Below are 12,401 nucleotides of genomic sequence, written 5' to 3' on the forward strand. Positions count from 1 at the left end.
TCATTATAAACGGACCAAGTCCTTAAAAGGTCATGTTGCTTTCAAGGAGGGGGGGGGTCATTTCCCAACACACTAGTCTGGTATATAATAGCCAAAACCTGCAATAATCAGTCTTGTCTCAGGGCTGCCTAAAAGCACATGCCTGATTCTGATCATCTGTGCCGAGCTGCAATCAAAGCTGGCGGGACTCCTATACAAAAAGGCATCTATAGCTATGTGTTCTTTTTTATTTGTGTGATCGGTCTTTGCACATCTCAAATAAAATCCCAAAAGCATAAATTATCACTTAAGCATGATAAAACAATTCTATTCACCTGATTTAGTGGTGATAAAAAAAATATTTATTTGGTAAACATTCATTTGATTACAAGGCCCCCTATAGGGAGCATGGCTGAGGTCCAGTACTTACCAATAACCTTCAGCCTCTAAAAAGATTGATGATTACCAATCATTTGCTTGGGGACCAGGCCCTTCTTTCCTTTTTAGCTGTTATAGGGCAAACAGAGAGACTGACGCTTGTAGTTTGAGTCTTTCTCTCTTTCCCTCACTGTGGTCACTGACAGTAAGCTCAAAAAGGAAAGGAGGTGCTGCAGGGTGGGCAGGTTTGCAACTTTTTGTGATAGGGACAGTTGAAAAAACCATCAGAGGATCCCCTTTCCCATCTCCAAAGCATTGAAAAGCACCTTGTATAATTTGCCTGTATGTCATGGCCATGTTTGTAAGGTTTGCCACTGAATGGCAGGACTGACTATCGGGTGATTACATGAAAGACTTACTTTTAGTATTGTTGGAACGTCAAACCTCGCTGGATGATGATACGATATAAAATCTATAAAGACAATAAAAAAGAAAATTTAGTGTATGAAGTTTGGTATGTTAAAATTATACAAATAGATGCCTAAAAGAATGCTCAAAGTGACAGACTCCCTAAACGACTGACCTTCTTGGATCCCCTGCTCAGTTGCTTAATTGGAACCGCCATAAAATATTTCTCACTTCCAAGTATAGGAGAACATGGGATCTCCTTCCATAGTGCAATACCTGTAATTCCTGAATAAGCAATTGTTAGGCCTGAATACTGTCACATGAAGGAGGGAGTGACATAATCAATCCTATGCATGCGCCCACACCATCTGAGATAGAGCTTACAAAGAGTATTTGTGGCAGTGGTGAGTAAGGAGTGGTGAGGGAGCAGTGCAAAGCTGAACATAAGTGGGTCAAGGGTGGGCATTTAAAATACTCTGTCACTTTGCTCTGAATGGAGTCCTTTTAGATCTCCTTTATTTCTTTCATCAACATTTTATTTAGAATGACATAATAATAGATGTATCAGATAAATCAGATGAATGTCCTGTCTCATTTCGTTTTTTTTCCTTCTTTGTGCTAACTACCTCCTTTAATACCTCATCGTTTTTCAAACATTTTTTTGTAATTCACTAAAAAAAATTTGTAAAATACGGCATGCGTTATTTCATCGAAATTTGCAGCGTTTAGCTCATGAAACCAGTCGGTATTTTATCACATGATATCATATGCACTGGGATGGGTACAGCGGAGAAGGATTAGAACTCCTGTCAGTTTTTATTGCTGTCTGTGCTCCTGTTAGAGAGGTTCACTCTCTCTTTTTCTAATGTTTCTCCTTATCATTGAATTTAATTCAGCTTGTTAAATGAAGCTTTGACAATACGCCCTGGTTCACACTGGATTCAACTTTGAAAGTGTGCGACTTCACTTGACATCACACGATTTCAAAGCCGCATGTTAGGGTGATTTCAGGTGTGACTTGGATGACATCTGTCCAACTTCATGCACAGATGTCTATGCAAGTCACAGCTGAAGTCACAAAAAAATAGTGTAGGAACCTTTTCCAATTTGACTTGGGAATTATAAAATCAAATGATGGGGCGTTCATTTGTGAAAGGTGGCACTCTGGCTATGGCCTTGTGGAAAAAGATGAAGACACAAACTGCTGAACCTGCATTTAATTAGGTATCTGAGAATTTAAAAAACATCATTAGATGAAATATAGCTTTCCCTTGATGCTTTTATTTTTAAGATAGACACTTAGGGGCAGCATTATTTTATTATTTATTTATTATTGGTACTTATATAGCACCCTCACTTTACACAGTGCTTTACATACACACACATATATATATATATATATATATATATATGTAGTATATTCACAAATGTTTTCATACAAGATTCACACTACTTTCTTCAAAGATTCAATGTACTAAAAAAGGTGAATCTTGGCTAAAAGCTGTGATAAATAGACCCCCTTAGTTCCAGGCAGGGGCGGACTGACCATTTGGAAAGTCGGGCACTGCCTGAGGGCCCGGGGTCAGTAGGGGGCCCCATGAGATGCCCCTGGTACCTTTTTCATAGACTTTTTTGAGTTTGGGCAAGGACACAGGGGCCCCATGATCCCCTATTGCTCGGGGGCCCCATGAGTTGCCAGTCCGCCCCTGGTTCCAGGTGTATGCTTTTCAATGATAAATTAGGATACCTGATACAGTTAACTATCCCTTGGATATACCGTATATCAAGTGGTACATTAACATTACAGGTATGAGGTGTTATGGAAGGGGAATAGTTGTGTAAGGAACCGTTGAACCATCAGGGCAGGAATTGGTGAAAAAGTTGCCTATCCTAGTTGCTTTTATTTTGACAATTATTAGTTACGCTGTCCTCAAGCATGCCTGAAGCTCTAAGATAAGTCCCAGTCCAAAGGCAGACTGTTACATCTTACCTCCTTTTTTCTTCCCACAGAAAGAATATGCTTGGAAAGTTCTCTCACAAACTATTATTTCTTGAGATAGAAGTTTGTGTCCATTGTAAAAAGCCATTAAACGAAAGAGAAGGAAATTGATATCATGCCCTGAAAATAAAAACATCAGATGTAACGTTTGCATCATAAATTACTTTACTAAAAGATTTTATTGGAAACACAGAACTATAGTACGAGCCCAAAAGCTCCAAACGATTTATATTACATTAGATCAAGTGGCATGTAGACAGCAAGAGATCAAATATCATAGCCAGGAATGCATAATAGATGCTCACAGCACCACAAACTGCAAGAATGGAGTTACAATGCTTATAAAAGAACAAAGATAGTCCATTTAGTATACATTCAAGGGGGAAGGGGGGGGGGTACGCCACAAAATAGTTGCTATTAGGTAATATAGATTGAAAGCACAATGAGGGGCACTACCCACATAGCTTCCAAACACAGGAATATGTGTTAAAAAAAAGGAAAGAAAAGAAAGTAAAGGGGATAGGATAAAGAGAGGGGAAGGAAAAAAGGGGCAAAAGAATAGGAAAAAAGGGGGGAAGACAGAAAAGACAGTTACAGGTCAGGGTGGAAAAAAAAGGCTAGAAACAGGGAATAGGGGGAAGTAAAGAAAAAGCATAGAAACAAAGGAAAAGGGGGATTGGGGCAACCTTGTGGCTGCCAAGGTTGGCTAGTGGGGATGTGTTGATAAAAAAGAGAATAGGACTTCTCTAAAGGCATGGTGTGTGCCACAGAGCCTCAATGTTGGAGGAGGTTTGATGTAAGTTGTGAAGGCGGGGAATAAGTGAGCCATGGCCAATAGTTCAAGAGAAATTTGTCTTCAGTATCATTCAGTTTAAGAGTCAATTTTTCATTATTGAAAGTGCCCTGTAGGCAACTCTTGACTTCTTCGAAAATTAAAGGATGGGGATGCCCATGCCATGGTGATAGCTTGATGGGCTATAGCTAAAATATACAGTATGTGATATGACTGTGACAAGAGATATTATAAATAGGTTTATGAAGGAAAGCCTTTACAATGTTCACTATTAAAATGGTTGTTTTGCAAGCATTCTCTTCTCCGACAACAGGGAAAAACAGCAATTACAAAAGAAGGTTCTAAGCCTTTCCCACTCTATCCATAAGCATAAAGTGATTTTGGGCTGGAGCTACTTGAAATCGAATCTATCTGTATTAATTGTAAATCTGCATATACATGCAAGCATGGTCTATCTGAAAATTAAAATACACCTCTGCTACTGTGGGTAAAGAACTTCTGTGAATATACATAGGGGCCACTAAAGGACCACAAATAATGTTTAGTAATGCAACAGGAAACAGTCAGAGGCTGGAGGCATGATACAGATGATGGTCAGAGGTCACCAACATGCTACAGTCATGGTTGGAAACCAGGAACATGCTGAAGGAGACTGTCAGAGACTGAGGACATGATAGAGAACACTACCATTACAGTCTCTGTAAGAGACAACACATTTTGTAGCCCTCCTAAAAGTTGCTGGGACCATATTAGCTATTCCTTTCAGCAAAATCTATTGTAAAAGGTCAGAGAAAAATACACAAAACAGAAAAAAAAAATGGACAGCAAAAACAGATGGACAGAAAAAAAAGTAGGAAAGTGTGAAGAAATAAATCAAATTATTTAATGATAAACCAGTTTAATAAATATTTTCTGTCATTGTCCCTCTGAAGGAACATAGGCAAAAAACACTTGGGTTGATTTACTAAAAATGGAGAGTGAAAAATTCAGTGCAGCTCTGCATGGTAGCCAATCGGCTTCTAACTTCAGCTTGTTCAATTAAGCTTTCAGAAAAAAAAAACTGGAAGCTGATTGGTTTCTATACAGAGCTGCACCAGATTTTTCACTCTCCAGTTTTAGTAAATCAACCCCACTGACTACTGGCTGCGAGGGCTGCACACTAATAGCTGCCAAATGGCTGAAGTTTGGGTGCCAGGGCTGTTGACCATGAAATGATTTGTCCAATAATAAAGGGGTGAACTATCCCAGATTATTTTCATACATGTAAGAGTTAGACCATCTGCCATCTGTTTATTGCTGTCTGTGACTTCACTTGTCAGATTTCTCTTGAATGTTTATCGCTTTGACACTAGGACATGAAGTGAGGGGAACAGATGACACTGGGACACGAAGGTGCAGACAGCAATACAAATTTCAAAGTGCACCATCTCCAACTCCTGATAAACTAGGCACTGGTATTATATAGGTATTATGAACATGCCAGCCAACATAGACGCCCTATTTCCCACATGCAGGATTGAGTATTGACAGTTCTCTAAAAGCACCCACACAGACCATTTACTAGTTTTGCAGTTAGTATAACAATCCAGGAACAAAAGTTTACAGTACAGGACAAGAAAATAGAAAATTGACAGCAGAAAAAGACAGAGTGGTCCATCAAATCTGCCTTTTTTTTTTTTTTTTTTGTTAACTTTTCTATCTGAGTATAGATCTGAGTATAGATCTTGCCATCTGAATACATGTACATATGAATTCTGTACTCTGAATTTAAAATTCATGTTTTCAGTCCCACAAATCATAGCAGACTGGGGCAAGGTTTAAATGTCTACTGAACCTCCCTTGTCCTGCTCTAACCAACTATTGTAGTATTACATTACTATTGAAGGCACTACATAGCAGTGTGACTTCCCTTACAGTTGTTTTGCAAATCGTTGCTCTTTTTGCAACAAAATCTGATTGTGTTTGCCCAGCTTGTCCCTAATTGCTGATGAAGAGATCATTGAAAGATGGAATTGTATTGTGTTTGATTGCTAGTTTTTTTTTTTATCCATACTTAACAAAGGCAGGACATTGCATTATTACAGGCTGAACATCATAAAAGTTAACTTCTAAACATCAAAAATCAGAAACAGGTAAACTGCTACAGAGTTTGTACACTTATGAGTCTTCTTTAACGTGCAAATGCATAATTCCTAAGAATGCAAGAAATACCTGTTATACTATAAAAATGCATGTTTATTTAAATATATATATATATATATATATATATATATATATATATACAGTATATATAAATCTAAAATGGCAATTAGATTTAAACTGCTGTGTGTGTCCCCACTGGAAAGATATACCTTCTCCATTTGTCCAAGTGTCACTTAACAGAAAATGAAAATACACATTTTTACATTATGTCACCAGAACAGAGGTGAGGAGAAATCTTCAAGTCACCTGTTCCAAAGACAAATGTCTAAGAGGGGAATTTCCTTCACTTTGGTGAGATTTCCTTTTACTCCCTACTGTGCTTTCAGTACAGGAAGTAAAGGGAATACTACCCAATGGGAGTACTCAGCAGCCAGACTCCTCCACCTTACCAACCGCTCCGCTTCTGCCACCCCCCTCTGTCATTCCCTCCACGGGCTCCCGATTGCCCAATGCATTAAATTCAAACTACAAACACAGACATACAAAGCCATTCATAATGCTGCCCCAAACTACCTCACTGACCTGATACCCAAATACCACCCAACCCGTAATCTTCGCTCCTCACAAGACATCCTACTTTCTAGCTCCCTGGTCTCCTCCTCCCACACCCGACTGCAGGACTTCTCCAGGACTTCTCCCATCCTCTGGAACTCACTACCCCAATCCATCAGACTGTCACCTACCCTCCTCACCTTTAGGCGCACCCTGAAAACCCATCTCTTCAGGGAAGCCTACCCCACCCTCACTTAACAGCCGATCTCCTCCACTCCTCCTACCACTACATCCCCCACAGCCACTTCCTCCTGTAACACTATCCCCTCCCTCCTAGATTGTAAGCTCCAAGGATCAGGGCCCTCGAACCCCTTGTGTATTGTTTTGTTACTGTATTGTCTCATGTTCTGTCCCCCATTTTAATGTACAGTGCTGAGCAAACATTTTTGGTGCTATACAAATACTGTATAATAATAATATTTATAATAATGGGAGAAAGACAGCAAAAAGAGGAAAAAAACGCCTGAGGTTTTAACCTCTACTTACTTTATCCAAAACTAAACAAGTTTTGTCTTTATATATTTTTTAATTATTATGATACGGGATAGTGAATATATAACCTGATATACTTACTTAAAATCACTGCAACCGTTATGTTCATGTGCTCATGCAGATTTCTAGTACACGGATTAATGCTGAGTCCTGCATCTTGCAAGGGATCTGTTTAAAGATAAATAATAGCTTGATTATACAACACAATGAGCTTCAAGTACCAAATGAAATTGATATAAGATTTGTCTTTTTTGGTATCAACCACCAATTAAGTTCAATTTCTTCTGGATAATGACAGTGATATTTTGCAAGATCTGAATCAGATTGGTGGTTGTGGTGAAATAATGACAATGTTTATTGCTGGCACTTTGATAAGTGAGGCCCAATATAATTAAGGAGATCATTCTTTCAACATTTTTTTAGGCACTCTGGAAGGAGGTTGCAATCACTGTACTTCGACAAAGGTCCCTTTTGAGAGTCAACCATACAGCAATATCATAAAAGTGATAAGTAACAAAGTTATTGTGATAATAAAAGAAGCAAGAGTTGACAAGCATAAATGTTTCACATTAAGCCACTATGCCTTTTCGTCTGAAATCTTTAATAAGCTATAGTATTACACACAAACCCAGTGAGCTTTGCACCAAGATCCTATGAGCCCCAGATTCTTTCACAGAAAATAGTAGAAAAAAAGTAGAAGAATTAAAAAAAAATAAAGGTAAAAGGTAAGTAAGAAGAAGCATTTTAGTATATGGACAAAGCTGATATGTTTTCTTTTTATAATTAACTGTATTACTGACTTTTGTTAATAACTGCTCAGAAATTTTGCTTAAAAGCAAAATCAATTACAAATCTTAAAGCACAACCAAATGGCTTTAGAACAATCAAGAACATCCAGTCTAGCCGGCATGTAAATAATCCAGAATTAAATGGCAAGCTCGAGAGAGATGTGTAATGTTTTTGGAAATGTCTTTTCATGTATTAATGAAACATTAATCAAATCATGAAACTCAGTCAGGATGATTTTTGAAAAAAAATCAGTACCAGGATATTAGTGTCCATTGTTTCCCAATATTGAGATTTTGGTGTACTTCTCACTTTGCCCCCCACTTATCTTTTGTAAGCATGCGCCAAACTGACCAAGGTTTGGCAAACTTCAAAGAAGTTTGGAAGCCAAACCCGAACCCTATTGCAATCAATGGGAGCCGAATCTGTCAAATAAAAAAAAAACAGAAACATTTTGCTGTTAAAAAAAATGCCAGTTTGGGTTAATAGGCCAGGGTGTTGAGAAAAAAAACATGGGGTGAGCTATCCTGGTGAATAGGTGGGTGGGGGGGCTTATCAGAATTTTAAAGCGACTTTAATAATAAGGGGGCCCTAGATACTGCCCCCCAACGTGAATGAGTTTGGGGTACATAAAACTCCTATTCATTTACAAAAAAAAAAAGAACTACAACCTAGAAATAAAAGACACCAAAACAACCCAAGTCTTTTATTGAGAAATAAAAATCCCCAAAAAAGTCTTTTGTTGTTAATCCATTGTCGATCATTATGCCTTACATGCACTGACTTACTGGAAAAAAATAATAATGTGCACATGACTGATCCCAATGGTACCCATAGCCGAATGACTACCATGGCCATATATGGTCAATGTCATTGTCCAAATATGGCCGGTGTCACTGCTATCCTTGCACCTTTGCTTAAGTGGCAGGAGTTCCTGGTGACATCAATGGTTCCTAGGGATGCAAAAACCCAAGACTTCCTTAGATACCACTGACAGCGGGAAGCTGTCATATATAGAACAGGTAGAATTATTGCTTCTTTATATGATTTTTAGCTCCCCATAAACAGGGGATAGAACAAATGTTTAGACAAATGCCTGAACAGGCAAACTTCAGTATGAAACACTTGCTCATCCCTAGTCTTTAGTCCCCTAATTGGAATAGTTTTTCAGGGGAACTGGTTTTCTTTTGTTTTTACAAGGAAGAGCTAGGGTCTGATTGAGTTCTCTTGAGATTTGGACATCCACCTTTGAGATAGTGAAGTTATATATACTGTATAGTGTCAATGTGGGACAGCTGTGTGGGAAGTTTAAGGTAGAGACTGCCTGGAGTTTGCATGTACTCCCTGTGCTTGTGTGGTTTTCCTCCGGGTACTCCGGTTTCTTCCCACATTCCAAAGACATGCTGGTATGTTAATTGGCCCTAATATGTCTGTGTATGAATGTGAGTTAGGGATCTTAGATTGTAAGCTCCTTGAGGGTTAGGGACTGATGTGAATGTATAATATACTGCATATGCGTAATGCTCTGTGTAAATTATGGGCACAATATAAGTACCTGTAATAAATAAAAATAAAATAAAATAGAGACCCATTTGTGAGGGAAAATAGGTTTAGCAATAGAGACAAAATGAGGAGGGACAGTTTAGGGACCCTACTGGATATTCTTGGAGACCACCTATTGTCCAGGGTAAGTACACTTGCCAGTGTTCCAACTAATTGGTCATTTCTTTGCACTGGTCTGTTAGGACAGCATTTCTTTGGGAAGGTCACCTCATAGAAGTTTTACTGGTACACGTTTAAGGAAGCACTTCTTCACAGACTTCGGTATCTAACACCTGTGTTTACTGATCTGCCTTGCAAAAGTATGGGATTAAAAAAAAAAAATAAGCAATCATACTCACCTAGGTGGATGTAGTATCGGTCCGATGCTGCATCTGTCCCCCACCTCCTGTAAGACTGAGAACTGAATGATCAAAGACGACCATTCATCGCTCCATTCTCGGTCTTCAGTGAGCAGAGAACAATGACTATTAGTCTCCAGTTCTTTGCTCTGCCCCTCCAGCACTCACTGGAGCGCTGGGCTGTGCAGGGGGTGGGAACGCCTGGCTCAGGATTTCAATGGTGCACCCAGGCATCTGGGTGGATCCCGATATTCACCAACAGATGAATATGAGTAGCAGGAGTGCAGAACTAAGTGCACTCCTGTTACCCACAAGAGAAGTACAGCCAAAAGAGCGTTGTCCCTACTGTACAGTTTTTGAGTAAATCTGTGAATTTCTTACTATGTTTGGGTAAATTGTTTAGGAAATAAGGAAAAAACTGGATAAAAAAAAAAATCAGAGGTCAGATCTGCAACAGGCTCAGACCAGTATAGCCTCACCCTGAGTTGTCATTGCAAATAAACTCTTTAAGATTTCAGTTACATTAAATTTAGGCTAGAAAATGTTCCCTTGAGCTGAGGTATAAAGCTTTTTACATCTCCTTATTTATGTCTATTGACACCTTTCAGACTGAAGGTTTGCTAAGAATGAAACATGTCCAAAGGATAGTTTATATTTCTGTCGAATTCACTAAAATACAAACACTACTGAAGGTATAGAAATCAAAATCAAAATCAATATTATGCAAAATCTGTAAAGTGTCTCATACTTACTTGCCAAATAATATCCCTTGTGCATTCCTCTCAGGAAGTAGTACTTTTATCTATATGTTCAGAATAACGGATAATAGGAAGGAGGGTGGAGGGAGCACTTGACACTTGCAGGTTTCTACTGAAAACATACACTATATTGTCAAAAGCATTTTGACACCCCTAGAAATCTCTGGATTCAGGTGTTCCAATCACCTCCATGGCCACAGGTGTAAAAAATCAAGCACCTAGATTGCTTCTACAAACATTTGTGAAAGAATGGGTCACTCTCAGGAGTTCAGTGAATTCAAGCATGGTACTGTGATAGGTTGCCATCTGTGCAATAAGTCCATTCATGAAATTTCCTTGCTACTAAATATTCCACAGTCAACTGTTAGTGGTATTATAATAAAGTGGTAGGAACTGGGAACAACAGCAAGTCAGCTACAAAGTGGTAGGCCACGTAAAATGACAGAGCAGGGTCAGCGCATGCTGAAGCGCACAGTGAGCAGAAGTCACCAGCTGTCTGCAGAGTCAATAGCTAAAGAAATCCAAACTTCATGTGGTCTTTAGATTAGCACAACAACATTGCATAGAGAGCTTCATGGAATGGGTTTCCATGGCCGAGCAGCTGCACCCAAGCCTTACATCACCACGTGCAATTCAAAGAGTCTCAACGCTTCTCTGCCTGGCAATCCGATGGACGTGGCTGGGTTTGGCAGAACATTACTTGCCTGACTGCTTTGTGCCAAGTGTAAAGTTTGGTGGAGGGGGGATTATGGTGTGGGGTTTTTTTTTTACAGGGCTTGGGCTTAGCCCCTTAGTTCCAGTGAAGGGAACTCTTAGGGAATCAGCATATAAAGTTCATGTGTGTGTAAAGGCAGGCATCCCATTACTTTTGGAAATATAGTGTAGTCCTAAACTTGTGTATGTCTTTCTAAACCTTCGCGGTTGCAGGTTATCAGATTTTCAAAGTCACCCTACTGACCATGCTTTGGGTCAAGAGTGTGTAACATGGAGAGTAGAGGTCCGGAGTAAGTAACATAGAATACTGAATTTATTAATATGTAACACAGAGTGTGGAGGTCATTAGTACAGCCTTTCACAACATTATTACCATGGAGGAACCCTGAAAGAATTTTCAGATCTCAGGGAACTCCTACCTCAGTCAAATATAAATTTAATAATAAATAACAAAAAAAATAGGATGCAAAGCAATAGTATTTGGCACCAAAGGTGGATCATTTTTCAGCATCTCTTTCTTTATGTGATAAAACAACTTTCAGAAACAATTGCATAAGGAAAATGAAAAATAAAAATAATGTCCTGCAAAGGAATACAGACTGCTTTATATTAGTGGTCAGTGGAGAAATGCCTTATTCCACTGGTGGAGAGTTTGACTATTGGTGATCAGTGGTAGAAGTGTCCCCTTATAGCTATGTAGTGTGAGGAGAATAATTCCTTTTACATTGGGAATCAGTGAAAAAAAAAATGAACCATTTATTGAGGGTCAGTAAAAATAATGTACTTTATATTGTGGGTTAATGAAAAGAATGCACCATTTATTCGGAGTCAATGGAAAGAATACACAATTTATTGGGGGCAGTGGAGAAAATGCATCATTTGTGGGCTCAGTGGGAGATGGTCAGTAAGATGAAAATTCCCCCTATACAGTATATGTGGTCAGTGGGAAGAATGCCCATCTTACAAAGATCATTACTGTTATGCCATTGGCTCTGTCAAGACACGTTGGCACTGGAACTATGCAGGCACCATCCTATGTAAAGTGAATTTGCTACTACTCAAGCAACTAATATCAACCTCTGGAGGAACTCTGTTGAGAATGGCTTCATTAGTATGTAACAGATTTCAGAGGTGAGAAGTATATGGCAGAGTTCAGTAATATCTAATTCAGAATACAGAAGTCAGTAGTATGTAATGCAGAGTTGAGAGGGCAGGAGTAAGTAATGAAGAATGCAGAGGTCAGTATTATGTAATGCAGAATTCAAATGTCAGGAGTAATTAACCCAGAATTCAGAGGTAGTAGTATGTAATGTAGAGGTCAGTAGTATGTAAGGCATAGTTCAGAGGTAAGGACTAAGTAATGCACAGTTCAGAGGTCAGTAGTATGTAACACAGAATGCAGAGCACGATAGTATGTAACACAGAGTTCAGAGATCTGG

General features: G+C 38.9%; 1 protein-coding gene across 1 annotated transcript in view; it reads right to left on the reverse strand.

Moving 5' to 3' along the window:
- Positions 1-12,401, reverse strand: part of LY86 (lymphocyte antigen 86) — a 32,514-nt gene that overhangs the window by 5,206 nt on the left and 14,907 nt on the right. The window contains exons 2-4 of the mRNA XM_089682197.1: positions 6,885-6,971; positions 2,756-2,884; positions 777-829 (exon numbers count right to left, since the gene is read on the reverse strand). Coding sequence (XP_089538323.1) covers positions 777-829; positions 2,756-2,884; positions 6,885-6,971 — 269 coding nt within the window. The remainder of the gene's footprint in view (positions 1-776; positions 830-2,755; positions 2,885-6,884; positions 6,972-12,401) is intronic.

The sequence above is a fragment of the Staurois parvus genome, unplaced genomic scaffold, assembly GCF_062004578.1.
Source record: "Staurois parvus isolate SC_StPar_1 unplaced genomic scaffold, SC_StPar_1.0 ptg000287l, whole genome shotgun sequence".
NCBI classification, from domain to species: domain Eukaryota; kingdom Metazoa; phylum Chordata; class Amphibia; order Anura; family Ranidae; genus Staurois; species Staurois parvus.